This window comes from Procambarus clarkii, chromosome 58, assembly GCF_040958095.1.
Source record: "Procambarus clarkii isolate CNS0578487 chromosome 58, FALCON_Pclarkii_2.0, whole genome shotgun sequence".
Lineage (NCBI taxonomy): Eukaryota > Metazoa > Arthropoda > Malacostraca > Decapoda > Cambaridae > Procambarus > Procambarus clarkii.
Window position 1 is genome coordinate 23,215,745 of NC_091207.1, and position 20,000 is coordinate 23,235,744.

The 20,000-nt window shown below is 50.0% G+C and overlaps 1 protein-coding gene across 1 annotated transcript in view; it reads right to left on the reverse strand.

Moving 5' to 3' along the window:
• Positions 1-20,000, reverse strand: part of LOC123767956 (CD109 antigen) — a 457,870-nt gene that overhangs the window by 186,790 nt on the left and 251,080 nt on the right. Inside the window, exon 3 of the mRNA XM_069306687.1 lies at positions 16,916-17,084. Coding sequence (XP_069162788.1) covers positions 16,916-17,084 — 169 coding nt within the window. The remainder of the gene's footprint in view (positions 1-16,915; positions 17,085-20,000) is intronic.

The window sequence follows — 20,000 nt, forward strand, 5'->3', positions numbered from 1 at the left end:
TTTTTGTCATGTTTGACGATTCCAGTTATCTTGTACGTAGTGATCATATGCCCCTCTTTTCTTCTAATATCTTCTAGCTTTGGCATATTGAACACCTGTAGCCTCTCTTCATAACTCTTGCTTGTGTGTTCTGGAAACGTTTTTGTTCTATGTCTTTGCAAATGTTCAAGTTGATTAATGTACTTCTTGAGATGTGGGCACCGTTGTACAACTGCTGCATCTTCCAATTTTGGTCTCTCAACAGTTGCGAATATTTTCATGAGTATTTCATGAATTTAACAGTGATTCTGAAGTTGGAAAGCTCTGCATACATGTATACTCCTCGCACTGTGTCTTGTATGTGTCCTGTGTGTGTGTGTGTGTGTGTGTGTGTGTGTGTGTGTGTGTGTGTGTGTGTGTGTGTGTGTGTGTGTGTGTGTGTGTGTATACTCACCTAATTGTGTCTGCAGGATCGAGCATTGACTCTTGGATCCCGCCTTTCGAGCATCGGTTGTTTACAGCAATGACTCCTGTCCTATTTCCCTATCATACCTGGTTTTAAAATTATGAATAGTATTTGCTTCCACAACCTGTTCCCCAAGTGCATTCCATTTTCCCACTACTCTCACGCTAAAAGAAAACTTCCTAACATCCCTGTGACTCATCTGAGTTTCCAGCTTCCACCCATGTCCCCTCGTTCTGTTACTATTCCGTGTGAACATTTCGTCTATGTCCACTCTGTCAATCCCTCTGAGTATTTTATACGTTCCTATCATGTCCCCCCTCTCCCTTCTTCTTTCTAGTGTCGTAAGGCACAGTTCTTTCAGGCGCTCCTCATACCCCATCCCCCGTAGCTCTGGGACGAGTCTCGTTGCAAACCTCTGAACCTTTTCCAGTTTCCTTATATGCTTCTTCAGATGGGGACTCCATGATAAGGCGGCATACTCTAAGACTTGCTTCACGTAGGCAGTGTAAAGCGCCCTAAATGCCTCCTTACTTAGGTTTCTGAATGATGTTCTAACTTTTGCCAGTGTAGAGCACGCTGCTGTCGTTATCCTATTAATATGTGCCTCAGGAGATAGATTAGGTATTACGTCCACCCCCAGGTCTCTTTCTCGCGTCGTTACAGGTAGGCTGTTCCTCTTCATTGTGTACTGTCCCTTTGGTCTCCTATCATCTAGTCCCATTTCCATAACTTTACATTTGCTCGTGTTGAACTCCAGTAGCCATTTCTCTGACCATCTCTGCAACCTGTTCAGGTCCTCTTGGAGGATCCTGCAATCCTCATCTGTCACAACTCTTCTCATCAACTTTGCGTCATCCGCAAAAATCGACATGTAGGACTCTACTCCTGTAAACATGACGTTAACATATACTAGAAATAGAATTGGTCTCAGCACCGATCCTTGTGGTACTCCACTTGTTACTGTTCGCCAGTCCGACTTCTCGCCCCCTTACCGTAACTCTCTGGCTCTTTCCTGTTAGGTAGTTCCTTATCCATGCTAGGACCTTTCCCCCCACCCCCGCCTGCCTCTCGAGCTTGAATAGCAGTCTCATGTGCGGTACTGTATCAAAGCCTTTTTGGCAGTCCAGAAATATGCAGTCTGCCCAACCATCTCTGTCCTGTCTTATCCTCGTTATTTTATCATAGAATTCCAGAAGGTTTGTTAGGCACGATTTCCCTGTCCAGAACCCATGTTGAAGTTTGTTCACAAACCTAATGTTCTCCAGGTGTGCAACCAGTCGTAGCCTAATTATTCTTCCCAGTATTTTACAGGGGATGCTTGTCAGTGATACAGGTCTATAGTTAAGTGCCTCCTCCCTATCACCTTTCTTGAAGATCGGTACGACATTTGCCTTCTTCCAGCAACTGGGCAATACTCCTGACATAAGTGACTCATTAAAGATTATTGCCAGAGGCACGCTGAGGGCCTGCGCTGCTTCTTTTAGTATCCACGGTGATACTTTGTCTGGTCCAACTGCTTTAGTTGCATCTAGAGTTGTCAACTGTTTCATTACCTCCTCTGCTGTCACCTCTATATCTGATAGTCTTTCATCTAGGGTAACCCCTTCCAACAATGGGAGCTGCTCAGGCTCGGTAGTGAACACTCCATGGAAATTGGCATTCAGTGCCTCGCAGATTTCCTTGTCACTTTCAGTATATGCCCCCTCTGTCTTCCTTAGTCTTGTCACTTGGTCGTTCACCGACATTTTTCTTCTTATATGGCTGTATAGTAACTTAGGTTGTTTTTTCGCTTTGATTGCAATATCGTTCTCATAGTCCCTTTCCGATGTTCGTCTTATGTTAATGTAATCGTTCCCAGCTCTGTTGCATCTGATTCTGTTGTCCTCTGTCTTTTGTCTTCTGTACTTCCTCCACTCCCGCCTGCTGGCCATTTTTGCTTCCTGACACTGTCTATTAAACCATGGGTTATTATATTCCTTCTTATTTTTTCCCTTTACTGTTGGTATAAGTCTCTCTTCGGCCTCCTGGCATTTCTGTATGACTAGGTCCATCATATCTTGGGTTATTTTTCCTCTAATTTCTTCCTCCCACTGCACATCTCCCAGATAGTGTTTACTCACCTAGTTGTGTTTGCGGGGGTTGAGCTCTGGCTCTTTGGTCCCGCCTCTCAACCGTCAATCAACAGGTGTACAGATTCCTGAGCCAATTGGGCTCTATCATATCTACACTTGAAACTGTGTATGGAGTCAGCCTCCACCACATCACTTCCTAATGCATTCCATTTGTCAACCACTCTGACACTAAAAAAGTTCTTTCTAATTTCTCTGTGGCTCATTTGGGTACTCAGTTTCCACCTGTGTCCCCTTGTGCGTGTGCCCCTTGTGTTAAATAGCCTGTCTTTATCTACCCTATCAATTCCCTTCAGAATGTGGTGATCATGTCCCCCCCTAACTCTTCTGTCTTCCAGCGACGTGAGGTTTAATTCCCGTAGTCTCTCCTCGTAGCTCATACCTCTCAGCTCGGGTACTAGTCTGGTGGCAAACCTTTGAACCTTTTCCAGTTTAGTCTTATCCTTGACTAGATATGGACTCCATGCTGGAGCTGCATACTCCTTTGTCAGGGGGGCCTGACGTATTAGTGGACAGTGCTTCGGATTCGTAGTCCTGAGGTTCCGGGTTCGATCCCCCAAGTGGAGGTGGAAACAAATGGGCCGGGTTTCTCTCACCCTGATGCGTCTGTTCATCTAGCAGTAAATAGGTACCAAGGGAGTTAGACAGCAGCTACGAGCTGCTTCCTGGGGGTGTGTAACAAAAAGTAGGCCTGGTCGAGGACCGGGCCGCGGGGACGCTAAGCCCCGAAATCACCTCAAGATAACCTCAGGATAAGAAGATAACCTAGATGTACTTTACAGGGTCGAACTAGGATCGTATCCCTGTTATCAGAATCTTCTTAAATTCGAATCTTCTTAAATTAAAACAAGGACTCAATTCTCAAGCTCTTATCACACTTATATTACAATAGTGAATCGAATATTAACTTCAACGACTTGTGCGTCTAAGCTGTTCCACTTATTGATAGTTCTAACCCTGTGTCCGGTTCCCTTTCAATCTTGTATGTCGTTATTATGTCTCCCTCAACTCTCCTCGAGTGCCAAGCTCCCATCTTCTGCCAGTCTTTCCTCGTAGCTCAGTCCCCTCCGGAAAGGGTCTCGTTGCTACAAGAGGGGGGCACTACCACAAGAGGGGGACACTACCACAAGAGTGGGACACTACCACAAGAGTGGGACACTACCACAAGAGGGGGACACTACCACAAGAGTGGGACACTACCACAAGAGGGGGACACTACCACAAGAGTGGGACACTACCACAAGAGTGGGACACTACCACAAGAGTGGGACACTACCACAAGAGGGGGACACTACCACAAGAGGGGGACACTACCACAAGAGTGGGACACTACCACAAGAGGGGGACACTACCACAAGAGGGGACACTACCACAAGAGGGGGACACTACCACAAGAGGGGACACTGCCACAAGAGGGGACACTACCACAAGAGGGGACACTACCACAAGAGGGGACACTGCCACAAGAGGGGGACACTACCACAAGAGGGGACACTGCCACAAGAGGGGACACTACCACAAGAGTGGGACACTACCACAAGAGGGGACACTGCCACAAGAGGGGACACTACCACAAGAGGGGACACTACCACAAGAGGGGACACTACCACAAGAGTGGGACACTGCCACAAGAGGGGACACTACCACAAGAGTGGGACACTACCACAAGAGGGGACACTGCCACAAGAGGGGGGCACTACCATAAGAGGGGGACACTACCACAAGAGTGGGACACTACCACAAGAGGGGGACACTACCACAAGAGTGGGACACTACCACAAGAGTGGGACACTACCACAAGAGGGGGACACTACCACAAGAGTGGGACACTACCACAAGAGGGGGACACTACCACAAGAGGGGACACTACCACAAGAGGGGGACACTGCCACAAGAGGGGACACTGCCACAAGAGGGGACACTACCACAAGAGGGGACACTACCACAAGAGGGGACACTGCCACAAGAGGGGGACACTACCACAAGAGGGGACACTGCCACAAGAGGGGACACTACCACAAGAGTGGGACACTACCACAAGAGGGGACACTGCCACAAGAGGGGACACTACCACAAGAGGGGACACTACCACAAGAGGGGACACTACCACAAGAGTGGGACACTACCACAAGAGGGGACACTACCACAAGAGGGGACACTACCACAAGAGGGGACACTACCACAAGAGTGGGACACTGCCACAAGAGGGGACACTACCACAAGAGGGGACACTACCACAAGAGGGGACACTACCACAAGAGTGGGACACTACCACAAGAGTGGGACACTACCACAAGAGGGGACACTGCCACAAGAGGGGACACTACCACAAGAGGGGACACTACCACAAGAGTGGGACACTACCACAAGAGGGGACACTACCACAAGAGGGGACACTACCACAAGAGGGGACACTACCACAAGAGGGGACACTACCACAAGAGGGGACACTACCACAAGAGGGGACACTACCACAAGAGTGGGACACTACCACAAGAGTGGGACACTACCACAAGAGTGGGACACTACCACAAGAGGGGACACTGCCACAAGAGGGGACACTACCACAAGAGGGGACACTACCACAAGAGGGGACACTACCACAAGAGTGGGACACTACCACAAGAGTGGGACACTACCACAAGAGGGGACACTACCACAAGAGGGGACACTACCACAAGAGGGGACACTACCACAAGAGGGGACACTACCACAAGAGTGGGACACTACCACAAGAGGGGACACTACCACAAGAGGGGACACTACCACAAGAGGGGACACTACCACAAGAGGGGACACTACCACAAGAGGGGACACTACCACAAGAGTGGGACACTGCCACAAGAGGGGACACTACCACAAGAGGGGACACTACCACAAGAGGGGACACTACCACAAGAGTGGGACACTGCCACAAGAGGGGACACTACCACAAGAGGGGACACTACCACAAGAGGGGACACTACCACAAGAGGGGACACTACCACAAGAGTGGGACACTGCCACAAGAGGGGACACTACCACAAGAGGGGACACTACCACAAGAGTGGGACACTGCCACAAGAGTGGGACACTGCCACAAGAGTGGGACACTACCACAAGAGTGGGACACTGCCACAAGAGTGGGACACTGCCACAAGAGGGGACACTACCACAAGAGTGGGACACTGCCACAAGAGGGGACACTACCACAAGAGTGGGACACTGCCACAAGAGTGGGACACTACCACAAGAGTGGGACACTACCACAAGAGGGGACACTACCACAAGAGGGGACACTGCCACAAGAGGGGACACTACCACAAGAGTGGGACACTACCACAAGAGGGGACACTACCACAAGAGGGGGACACTACCACAAGAGGGGGACACTACCACAAGAGGGGACACTGCCACACGAGAGGACACTGCCACAAGAGGGGACACTACCACAAGAGTGGGACACTGCCACAAGAGGGGGACACTACCACAAGAGGGGACACTACCACAAGAGGGGACACTACCACAAGAGTGGGACACTGCCACAAGAGGGGGACACTACCACAAGAGTGGGACACTGCCACAAGAGGGGGACACTACCACAAGAGTGGGACACTACCACAAGAGTGGGACACTGCCACAAGAGGGGACACTACCACAAGAGGGGACACTGCCACAAGAGGGGGACACTGCCACAAGAGGGGACACTGCCACAAGAGGGGGACACTGCCACAAGAGGGGACACTACCACAAGAGGGGACACTGCCACAAGAGGGGACACTACCACAAGAGGGGACACTGCCACAAGAGGGGACACTGCCACAAGAGAGGGACACTGCCACAAGAGGGGACACTACCACAAGAGGGGACACTGCCACAAGAGGGGGACACTACCACAAGAGGGGGACACTACCACAAGAGGGGACACTGCCACAAGAGAGGGACACTGCCACAAGAGGGGACACTACCAGAAGAGGGGACACTGCCACAAGAGGGGACACTACTACAAGAGGGGGACACTACCACAAGAGGGGGACACTACCACAAGAGGGGGACACTACCACAAGAGGGGGACACTACCACAAGAGGGGACACTACCACAAGAGGGGGGACACTGCCACAAGAGTGGGACACTACCACAAGAGGGGACACTGCCACAAGAGGGGGACACTGCCACAAGAGGGGACACTGCCACAAGAGGGGGGACACTGCCACAAGAGGGGGGGACACTGCCACAAGAGGGGGGACACTGCCACAAGAGGGGGGACACTGCCACAAGAGGGGGGACACTGCCACAAGAGGGGGACACTGCCACAAGAGGGGGACACTACCACAAGAGGGGACACTACCACAAGAGGGGGACACTACCACAAGAGGGGGACACTACCACAAGAGGGGACACTACCACAAGAGGGGACACTGCCACAAGAGGGAACACTGCCACACGAGAGGACACTGCCACAAGAGGGGACACTACCACAAGAGGGGACACTACCACAAGAGGGGGACACTGCCACAAGAGTGGGACACTACCACAAGAGTGGGACACTACCACAAGAGGGGACACTACCACAAGAGGGGACACTGCCACAAGAGGGGACACTGCCACAAGAGGGGACACTACCACAAGAGTGGGACACTACCACAAGAGGGGGACACTACCACAAGAGGGGACACTGCCACAAGAGGGGACACTACCACAAGAGGGGACACTGCCACAAGAGGGGACACTACCACAAGAGGGGACACTGCCACAAGAGGGGGACACTACCACAAGAGGGGACACTGCCACAAGAGGGGACACTACCACAAGAGGGGACACTGCCACAAGAGGGGACACTGCCACAAGAGGGGACACTGCCACAAGAGGGGACACTACCACAAGAGGGGGGACACTACCACAAGAGGGGACACTGCCACAAGAGGGGACACTACCACAAGAGGGGACACTGCCACAAGAGGGGACACTGCCACAAGAGGGGACACTACCACAAGAGGGGGACACTACCACAAGAGTGGGACACTGCCACAAGAGGGGACACTGCCACAAGAGGGGACACTACCACAAGAGGGGACACTACCACAAGAGGGGACACTGCCACAAGAGGGGGACACTGCCACAAGAGTGGGACACTGCCACAAGAGGGGACACTACCACAAGAGGGGACACTACCACAAGAGGGGACACTGCCACAAGAGGGGGGGACACTGCCACAAGAGGGGGGACACTGCCACAAGAGGGGGACACTGCCACAAGAGGGGGACACTGCCACAAGAGGGGGGACACTGCCACAAGAGGGGGGACACTGCCACAAGAGGGGGGGACACTGCCACAAGAGGGGGGACACTGCCACAAGAGGGGGGGACACTGCCACAAGAGGGGGGGACACTGCCACAAGAGGGGGGGACACTGCCACAAGAGGGGGGGACACTGCCACAAGAGGGGGGACACTGCCACAAGAGGGGGGACACTGCCACAAGAGGGGACACTGCCACAAGAGGGGGGGACACTGCCACAAGAGGGGGGACACTGCCACAAGAGGGGGGACACTGCCACAAGAGGGGGGACACTGCCACAAGAGGGGGACACTACCACAAGAGGGGACACTACCACAAGAGGGGGACACTGCCAAAAGAAGGGGACACTGCCACAAGAGTGGGACACTACCACAAGAGGGGACACTGCCACAAGAGGGGACACTGCCACAAGAGGGGACACTGCCACAAGAGGGGACACTACCACAAGAGGGGGACACTACCACAAGAGGGGGACACTACCACAAGAGGGGACACTGCCACAAGAGTGGGACACTGCCACAAGAGTGGGACACTGCCACAAGAGTGGGACACTGCCACAAGAGTGGGACACTGCCACAAGAGTGGGACACTGCCACAAGAGGGGGACACTACCACAAGAGGGGACACTACCACAAGAGGGGACACTGCCACAAGAGTGGGACACTGCCACAAGAGGGGACACTACCACAAGAGGGGGACACTACCACAAGAGGGGGACACTACCACAAGAGGGGACACTACCACAAGAGGGGACACTACTACAAGAGGGGACACATGGTAGTGAAGGAGGAACATGTAAATAGAGCAACACTGGTGGCCTCGACTGGCCGGTCGATTAACGGTGCACAGGTGTGGCAGGGGGGGCCCTGGGTGAGTGAGGCAGGGGGGGCCCTGGATGGGTGAGGCAGGGGGGGCGGCCCCCTGGGTGGGTGAGGCAGGGGGGGCGGCCCCCTGGGTGGGTGAGGCAGGGGGGGCGGCCCCCTGGGTGGGTGAGGCAGGGGGGGCGGCCCCCTGGGTGGGTGAGGCAGGGGGGGCGGCCCCCTGGGTGGGTGAGGCAGGGGGGGCGGCCCCCTGGGTGGGTGAGGCAAGGGGGGCGGCCCCCTGGGTGGGTGAGGCAGGGGGGGCGGCCCCCTGGGTGGGTGAGGCAGGGGGGGCGGCCCCCTGGGTGGGTGAGGCAGGGGGGGCGGCCCCCTGGGTGGGTGAGGCAGGGGGGGCGGCCCCCTGGGTGGGTGAGGCAGGGGGGGCGGCCCCCTGGGTGGGTGAGGCAGGGGGGGCGGCCCCCTGGGTGGGTGAGGCAGGGGGGGCGGCCCCCTGGGTGGGTGAGGCAGGGGGGGCGGCCCCCTGGGTGGGTGAGGCAGGGGGGGCGGCCCCCTGGGTGGGTGAGGCAGGGGGGGGCGGCCCCCTGGGTGGGTGAGGCAGGGGGGGGCGGCCCCCTGGGTGGGTGAGGCAGGGGGGGCGGCCCCCTGGGTGGGTGCCCACGTGTAACGGGGGGCTAGAGCTTTGAGTTGAGGATTTGAGAAAGCCTCTGTGGTTACTGGGTTCATGATATAAATGAGTACATGTTTGGAGTTGATACATGGTACAGAGGGAACATACTAATAATGAACTCATGATAACATCCTTTGAGAATTTTGTGATACAGGCAAGTTCCATTCCCTGTCTTGTATGTAATGATCATGAATGGATGGTGGCAGCATTTCGTCTTCTACTATCTACTTTCTACTTCTACTATCTACTCTTCTACTTCTACCTATCTACACCTCTCCCTCCACCCCTCTCTAAACTCTCACTTTCAGCTAATGACCCTTCTCGCCCCTCCCACCTCTACCTCTCTCACCCCAAACCCTCACTAATTACTTCACTATTCATTTCTTTCCTTTCGTTTTCTCTTATACGTTTGTGGCAATGATTCTGTATTCTAGAGTTCTCTCTAGAGTTTCGGGTAGCCGATCCTTTTACGGCGCCTTGTAGTCTTAGCACCTAGGTAGTCGAATACCTAGGTTACAAGGTGTTGAACGAGAGAGGCTGCCTTAGGAACTCTGGAGGTGCTCTGGAATAGTTAGCTAACTGAGGACGGAATAACGGACTAGAGAGAGCTGTTTCCCCCGGCCTCGTTAGTTAACTGGGGGGTGGAATAATGGACAAGATAGAGCTATTTCTCCAATCCCACCGCTGCCACCATTGTAACGGGGGGTTGGAGAAATAGCTCTATCTTGTCCATTATTCCACCCCCCAGTTAACTAACGAGGCCGGGGGAAACAGCTCTCTCTAGTCCGTTATTCCGTCCTCAGTTAGCTAACTATTCCAGAGCACCTCCAGAGTTCCTAAGGCAGCCTCTCTCGTTCAACACCTTGTAACCTAGGTATTCGACTACCTAGGTGCTAAGACTACAAGGCGCCGTAAAAGGATCGGCTACCCGAAACTCTAGAGAGAACTCTAGAATACAGAATCATTGCCACAAACGTATAAGAGAAAACGAAAGGAAAGAAATGAATAGTGAAGTAATTAGTGAGGGTTTGGGGTGAGAGAGGTAGAGGTGGGAGGGGCGAGAAGGGTCATTAGCTGAAAGTGAGAGTTTAGAGAGGGGTGGAGGGAGAGGTGTAGATAGGTAGAAGTAGAAGAGTAGATAGTAGAAGTAGAAAGTAGATAGTAGAAGACGAAATGCTGCCACCATCCATTCATGATCATTACATACAAGACAGGGAATGGAACTTGCCTGTATCACAAAATTCTCAAAGGATGTTATCATGAGTTCATTATTAGTATGTTCCCTCTGTACCATGTATCAACTCCAAACATGTACTCATTTATATCATGAACCCAGTAACCACAGAGGCTTTCTCAAATCCTCAACTCAAAGCTCTAGGGAACAAAGTTAAACACAATTTAAATAATAAATTCATAATTATATTTCACATGAAGTATCATAATTTAGCAATTCAATTAAAATGTTCCAGTTTAATATGCAAAGTGAGTCATCATCCAAGAATTCGAGAACCCTACAACTTGACTGCCCCTGATCATCACACAACACTTGTAAAACACGACAAGTCACCTTACTGTTCACTCACCAAGTGTCTCTGCCTATAGCTGGATAGAGGGGGGGGGGGTCTGTAGTTGACAGAGACTCCCGCCCTGCCGGCCGACAGCCTTCCTGCTAGGCCGTCTCTTCTGCAATCCTGACTGCCGTTCTGTCTGTTAATGCCTCATGCTGGATAGCTCTCCGAGTTTATATTGGGGAACCTAGTAGCTAACTCCGCCCACAAGTAGATAGCCTCCGGCACTACCAAGCCACTCCTTAAACGTCGGCATGTTTGAAGGCTACCAGACTACAATTATAAGCTTAGCGGAAGCAAGGTGAAATTCTCATGATCTGACCTCAGGTCACTTGGGGTCATTAACGCTTTGAGGTGTGAGATCTCAGGCAGACAACTGGCGCCTCTCCGATCCTTGTCTGTGACTCATGTACTCTATGTATGTATTAACCTAAACCAAACACTTTTACAGTGTTACACACGCACACACTCTTGGACACACTCTCACGCACACGCAACCCACCTTGGACACAGCTACTCTCGTGCACTCAAGCACACGCGCGTGTCCTATGTAAAAACACATTAATGACTCTATGTAAAGAACACATCGACCACTTTATGTAGGGCAGACGTAACTCAGTGTGTCTATGTATTTATATCTGTAGATTAGATAAGCATTTTAAAAGCACTACAATCACCTTCTGTGGTTGATTGGTCAATAAATCCCTGAACTATATGTTTAACACCTCTTTAACCCTGTCCATGGAGGACAGAAGAAAATGTATATATGCTGATAAGCATTGTAAAAGTGTGGCCACGTTCGTGGTAGAAAAATAATAATAAAAAGTCTCCCTCACCCCACACCCCACTCACCGTATATAAACCCCCAGATACGACGGTTGAGGAATTCACAGAGCAGATGCACAAAATAGAGAACATACTTGATAACCTAGCAAACCCAGCTCCAGATATTATTTTCCTTGGAGATTTCAATTTACCGAGTCTAAGATGGAGAATGGTAAACACAGATATCATAGCAGGGAATGACCCGAGAAATAACCAACCACAGGTCAGAGAACTTTTGAGATTCTGTGACAAATTCTCGCGCAGTCAACAGATTACAGAACCAACTAGGAACGAAAACACACTAGACTTGTTATTCACAAACAATGATAAACTAATCACAGACATTACAATCTCAGATACGTCATACTCAGACCATAAGCTCATTGAAGTGCGAACTAGCATAAATAACAGTAGTAGGTCTAAGAGACCCAACAAGCGAGAAGGAGTATTCAATCAATTCAATTTCAACAATAAGAGGATCGACTGGGAAAAAATAAATGTAGACCTTGCAACCATTCAATGGGAGACGGTCTTAAGCGACAAAACTCCCACACAGGGAATAGCTCAACTGACAGCTGAAGCTTACAAGGTCTGCTTGAAGCACGTGCCTGTGAGGAGGGGCAGAAAGAGGACCACTCTAGAAAGAGAACGCAGACGACTGTACAGGAGAAGGAAAAAATAACGGAAATGCCTCGGTAGACACAACTATCACAAGCAAGGAAAACAAGCCTAAGCAGGGAGATCGAAGAAATAGAACAAACGTTGAAGCGATCATATGAGTCTGAGGAAATGGAATTGGAACAGAAAGCTACAAGAGATAAAGAAAAATCCAAAATATTTTTTCACATTTGCAAAATCAAAATAAAAAACCTCGACCAATATTGAACCGTTAATTACAAATGAAGGTACGTACACAGAGGACAACAAAGAGATTAGTGAAATTCTAAGAAGCCAGTATGAGGCTAAGTTTAGCACACTAATAAACAACATGAAAGTTGATGACCCAGACAGCTTCTTTATGAATGACATTCAAGCTGCAGATAATATAACGGATATTAACACGAACTTGGAAGACTTTGAAAGATAAATTGACGATATGCCCATGCACTCAGCTCCTGGGCCTGACTCATGGAATTCGATATTCATAAAGAAACGTAAAGTACCAGTAGCGCGAGCCCTAATCGTAATATGGAGAAAGAGCCTGGATACAGGGGAGATACCAGCTGCAATTAAATCTGCAGATATAGCTCCTCTGCACAAGTGGGGTAGTAAAGCCTTGGCAAAAAATTATAGACCAGTTGCACTAACATCACACATAATAAGTATTTGAAAGAGTGATTAGGAATCAAATTTCTAGTTTTATGGAAAATAATGAGCTACACAATCCAGGACAACATGGATTTAGAGCGGTCAGATCCTGTCTGTCACAGTTACTCAAATCCTATGACAAAATCACAGAAGCTCTAGAAGAAAAGCAAAATGCAGATGTTGTGTACACAGACTTTGCAAAGGCGTTCGACAAATGTGACCATGGGGTGATAGCACACAAAATGAGGTCAATGGGAATAACTGGTAAAGTAGGATGCTGGATACTCAATTTCCTGTCGAACAGAACACAAAGTAACAGTCAATCAAATAAAATCGAGTCCAAGCGCAGTTAAAAGCTTTGTACCTCAAGGTACAGTCCTTGCACCGCTACTGTTCCTTATTCTCATATCAGATATAGATAAAAATACACGTCACAGCTTCGTGTCATCTTTTGCAGATGACACAAAAATCATCATGAAAATTACCTCTGCTGAAGACATTGAAAAATTACAAGCAGATATCAACAAAGTTTTCGATTGGGCAGCAGAAAATAACATGTTGTTTAATAGTGATAAATTTCAGATACTCAGGTACGGCAAAAATGAGGACCTTAAACATAATACAGGGTACAAAACACAATCGAATCTGCCCATAGTAGGAAAACAGCATGTCAAGGATTTGGGAATAATGATGTCCAACGATCTAACGTTTAGGGAGCATAACCAAGCAAATATTGTCAGCCAGAAAAATGATAGGATGGATTACGAGAACTTTCAAATCCAGGGATCCCATCACAATGGTTGTACTCTTCAAGTTACTTGTGTTGTCCCATCTTGAGTACTGCTCGGTACTCACTTCCCCTTGTGAGAGAATGGTTTCTCAAGATTCTCTCACAGCTGACTTGAATGGCTCAGTGCAGTGCACAATGCACCGATTTCGTGCACAAGCCCTATCTCTGTTAACCCTGGATAGTAATCTGTCATGTTGGGTATCCCCAAGATGCCCACTTAACCAGGAATACGTTTATAATACGGAGGCCGCCGTATGTCCAGGCAGGAAGTAGATACAGGGAAGTTAAGCATACTTGTCACAAGGGACAGTGAGTACATAGGTGAGAGAGGGAGAGGGGATGCCAGCGAGGGGACAGACTGACCTCTGGGGTCAGCCTCGACCAGAGCGATGGAGAATAACAACTATGACGTAGTCGCGACATGTTCATGACGTCACCTCTGCTACTGATCAAGGGACGATCAATATGATTGGTTCCCGCTCTTTTGCTGCAATGCCATTGGTCAAATTGTAATCCCTTGTGTGTGTCCCACGAGATGCCCCATAGCTGCTGGCAAGAGCATTCACGTGAGGGAGCCCGTACACAGAGGACGTGTCCTGTTCTGTCTATCGGCCAATAGACAGAAGAACACCGTCCATTCCTCACCGTCAAGTTAAACTCGGTGTCTTTTCGATATACCAACGTTCGCCCGGAATCGCGATCGTGACTATATTGTTTAGAAGCCTAGTGACAAATCACCAGAGCGAAACAGACTGGTATCAGGTAACCCCTAGTGACAAGTGGAGATCGTTGTGAGTGACCTAGAGTGAACTAAGGAGTGCTGCTGCCTAAGTAACCTGTGTGTGACTTTACCACAGTGTACCGCATGGTACTATATAACCTGCAGCCGGCACTCTGTCCCCAGCGTGTCGCCAGCTGCCTCCCTCATGGTACTACGTGACGTCACCACCTTACTCACCGCCAGTGCCAAGTGTGCGCGCGCGTGTGTGTTGACATACAGCGCGCCCTCCTGCGAGTACCTTCCGTGTCAAGTACGGTTTGTGGGAAAACCTGTCGCCGAAACCAGGTGTCAGGTCACCTACGAGTTCTTGCATAAATGTGCCTGAGTGAGTGAGTGAGTGAATAAGAGAGGTAGCCTACCTGTAAGTACAAGATCTTGTCTTTGTTTTAATGTGTCTGTCTGTGTTGATCTGAGGAATCAACCACAGTTCTCACCTTCTTATACCTGACACAGGTATAGGTGGAGACCTAGACACCCGACAGTGTGTGTGTGTATCTGTGTGGTATCACAACATTACACTCGTCTGTGAATGTGAGCTTCACATACACCACACATTTAGTTATTGTGTGATATAATTGTTGTGCATGTTATTGCCTGTCCCATTGACAGTGCCATTGTGTTTATTGCATATCATCATTACCGAGTATCCGGTTGGAACTCTTGTGATCCCTTTGCATACCGACAGTTAGGTTGCCGTGTTAATGATTGGCTGTCAACTGTGTTAAGTTAGGTGATACTCCATGAGTGGATCCGAATCGATTACCCAGACGTCAAGAGTCTCCCTGACGCAACCACAGCCTTGCTGACGCCAATCTAAAGTAAATCAAGCACCCTTTGTATTAGTGGTTAAGTTAGTAAATAAACTACTGTTAAGCTTTATGCGGTGTTTCCGTTGAACCACTTCTGAATACTGCCAACATTACTCAAGCTTTCAGCTCTAAGTGTCTCCAACACCGAGTTGCCTGTATTCACTAAACTATAAATGTGATGAGGACCCTAGGACGGCGATGAGTCACAATAACGTGGCTAAAGTATGTATCGACTTGAGAATGGTTCAGAACAGACCGAAACGTCGTCGTCCCTTTAGCTTCTAGTGTGTGGTCTGGTCGACAGGACCCTAGGAGTCCCTTAAAGTGTTAAATCATTGAGGAGATTCCAGCGATCAACGTGGAGCAGGACCAGGTGAGGCTAGTCTGAGAAGAGACTCTCAAGGACTCTAACTAGACCGTGCTCCCAGGCCCTGTACGGCTGCTCTCGTATTTTCTATTCTGCTAATTCCGACAGCTTCGTGAAGCGTCTGCCACATGTACATTGGTGACGTACGCATTGCAGTCGTGAAAGCAAAATAGAAAACCTCCACACCTCTTCAGAGGTATGGAGGTTTGCTGATAGAGGGAATACAGAGAACATATACGGCACGCATAGACGAGATAAAATACCTAAATTATTGGGATCTTCTCAAAGCTCTCTAAATATACTCTCTAGAAAGGAGACGAGAGAGATACCAAATAATATACACATGGAAAATACTGGAGGGCCAGGTACCAAATCTACACAGTAAAATAACAACGTACTGGAGCGAACGATATGAAAGAAAATGCAGAATAGAACCAGTGAAGAGCAGAGGTGCCATAGGCACAATCAGAGAACACTGTATAAACATCAGAGGTCCGCGGTTGTTCAACGTCCTCCCAGCGAGCATAAGAAATATTGCCGGAACAACCGTGGACATCTTCAAGAGGAAACTGGACTGTTTTCTAAGAGAAGTGCCGGACCAACCGGGCTGTGGTGGGTATGTGGGCCTGCGGGCCGCACCAAGCAACAGTCTGGTGGACCAAACTCTCACAAGTCAAGCCTGGCCTCGGGCCGGGCTTGGGGAGTAGAACTCCCAGAACCCCATCAAGCAGGTATCACCTGTGTCCCCCTCTCCCCCCCCCACTCACCTGGTTCCCCCCTCCCCTCCCCCCACTCACCTGTTTCCCCCTCCCCCCACTCACCTGTTTCCCCCCTCCCCCCACTCACCTGTTTCCCCCCTCCCCCCACTCACCTGTTTCCCACCTCCCCCCACTCACCTGTTTCCCCCCTCCCCCACTCACCTGTGTCCCCCCCCCCTCTTCCCCCCACTTCATTCACCTGTGTCCTCCCCCCCCACTCACCTGTGTCCTCCCCCCCCACTCACCTGTGTCCCCCCCACTCACCTGTGTCCCCCCACTCACCTGTGTCCCCCCCACTCACCTGTGTCCCCCCCCACTCACCTGTGTCCCCCTCCCCCCACTCACCTGTGTCCCCCCCCCCCCCACTCACCTGTGTCTCCCTGCTTGTAGATGGGTTTATCAGTCTGGACGAGGACGGTGGCACCGCGGGGGCTGAACACCAACACGGTCTCGTTGACGAAGGCCGACCCCGTGAGGCCGCCGATCTCGTTCCCCTCCAGCCGCAGGCGGTACTTGCCATCTGTGCTCCCCTGCGGCACCTGCAACACCGAGACCGCTCGTTAGCCTCAGAGGAAGGATATCGTTAGCCTGAGACACTATCAACTAGGGTATCGTTAGTTTGGGAAGGGAATTATCAGAGGGAAAGCATCATTTAAGCCACTATATAGCACTGGGAAGGGGGTCAGGATAACGATTTTGGATGGGACGGAGGAGGAAAGGAATGGTGCCCAGCCACTTGTGGACGGTCGGGGGATTGAACGCCGACCTGCATGAAGCGAGACCGGGCGCTCTACCGTCCAGCCCAAGTGGTTGGGGGGGATAGATAGGGATTGAATTGAAATTGAAATTGAAATAAGTTTATTGAGGTAAAATACACACAAAGGGATGAGGTAGCTCAAGCTATTCTCACCCCATTCAGTACAACGTGTTAATATATACATAGACACACATCACAAATAAACATATTGCCAGAACATTCTGAGAGATAAACATATACATTTCCTCCTTCACAAGGAGTATGTTATCAGACGTACACACAAATACTTTTATGACCTAGTAGATAGGGATAGACACGTACTGGGGATGAAAGTGAGACAAGTTTAATAAAAAGCAAAACATGAAAGTCGTTTAGTAAGTGACAGCAGTGTATGGCAGTGAACAAGAAATATTTAAGAAATACAATCAAGGAAACAAAGGACTTGTGCCAAATTAAACATAGGAAAAAAAAGTAGATTCATATTTGCGGAATGACGAAGTGACGCGCGCATTGTTTGGACCACAACCTAAGTGACGCGCGCATTGTTTGGACCACAACCTAAGTGACGCGCGCATTGTTTGGACCACAACCTAAGTGACGCGCGCATTGTTTGGACCACAACCTAAGTGACGCGCGCATTGTTTGGACCACAACCTAAGTGACGCGCGCATTGTTTGGACCACAACCTAAGTGACGCGCGCATTGTTTGGACCACAACCTAAGTGACGCGCGCATTGTTTGGACCACAACCTAAGTGACGCGCGCACTGTTTGGACCACAACCTAAGTGACGCGCGCATTGTTTGGACCACAACCTAAGTGACGCGCGCATTGTTTGGACCACAACCAAAGTGACGCGCGCATTGTTTGGACCACAACCTAAGTGACGCGCGCATTGTTTGGACCACAACCTAAGTGACGCGCGCATTGTTTGGACCACAACCTAAGTGATGCGCGCATTGTTTGGACCACAACCTAAGTGATGCGCGCATTGTTTGGACCACAACCTAAGTGACGCGCGCATTGTTTGGACCACAACCTAAGTGACGCGCGCATTGTTTGGACCACAACCTAAGTGACGCGCGCATTGTTTGGACCACAACCTAAGTGACGCGCGCATTGTTTGGACCACAACCTAAGTGACGCGCGCATTGTTTGGACCACAACCTAAGTGACGCGCGCATTGTTTGGACCACAACCTAAGTGACGCGCGCATTGTTTGGACCACAACCTAAGTGACGCGCGCATTGTTTGGACCACAACCTAAGTGACGCGCGCATTGTTTGGACCACTACTTAAGTGACACGACTCTAAAATATAAATCTAAAAACCAAACTAAAATATTCCCAAGCTTAGTATAGCACATATAAGTACTGTGTTAGGCCTCAGATAGCGAGTATTAGGCCTACGGCGGTTAGGTCACGTTTTATTGTTAAGATAAACAAAATTCCGTTTGTCCTAATTCAATAGTAACAATCTGTACTTTCTGGCGGTCCATCACGACATATTGGTACTTTCTGGCGGTCCATCACGACATATTGGTACTTTCTGGCGGTCCATCACGACATATTGGTACTTTCTGGCGGTCCATCACGACATATTGGTACTTTCTGGCGGTCCATCACGACATTTTGGTACTTTCTGGCGGTCCATCACGACATTTTGGTACTTTCTGGCGGTCCATCACGACATATTGGTACTTTCTGGTGGCCCATCACGACATTTTGGTACTTTCTGGCGGTCCATCACGACATTTTGGTACTTTCTGGCGGTCCATCACTGCATTTTGGTACTTTCTGGTGGTCCATCACGACATTTTGGTACTTTCTGGTGGTCCATCACATTTTGGTACTTTCTGGCGGTCCATCACGACATTTTGGTACTTTCTGGCGGTCCATCACGACATATTGGTACTTTCTGGTGGTCCATCACGACATTTTGGTACTTTCTGGTGGTCCATCACGACATTTTGGTACTTTCTGGTGGTCCATCACATTTTGGTACTTTCTGGCGATCCATCACGACATTTTGGTACTTTCTGGCGGTCCATCACGACATATTGGTACTTTCTGGTGGTCCATCACGACATATTGGTACTTTCTGGTGGTCCATCACGACATTTTGGTACTTTCTGGCGGTCCATCACGACATATTGGTACTTTCTGGTGGTCCATCACGACATAATGGTACTTTCTGACAGTCTTCGACATATTAGTACTTTCAGTCGGTCCATCACGACATATTGGTACTTTCTACTGCATCAAGTACTTTCATTTTAGGAGGTTGGTGCGGACCCGCCGGAACTCACCACGGGTTCACGTGAACAAAGCTGAACAAAAAACTGTTCAGCTGTTCACCACAAAGAGCAGAAATAAAAGCATCTTCCCAGAAGCGGCCGGCGGACTTGGTCACCTTTATAGAAAAAAGGATTTTTTCCTTTGTCCAATTTTTCTTCCTTGTCGAAGTTATGTTCAATTATATTTCTTCTCTTGCTGCTCCTTGACGGCACGGATGAGTGTGAGTGTGTGAGGAGACGGGTGAGTGTGTGAGGGTGAGTGTGTGAGGAGACGGGTGAGTGTGAGTGTGTGAGGAGATGGGTGAGGGTGTGAGGAGACGGGTGAGGGTGTGAGGAGACGGGTGAGGGTGTGAGGAGATGGGTGAGGGTGTGAGGAGACGGGTGAGGGTGTGAGGAGACGGGT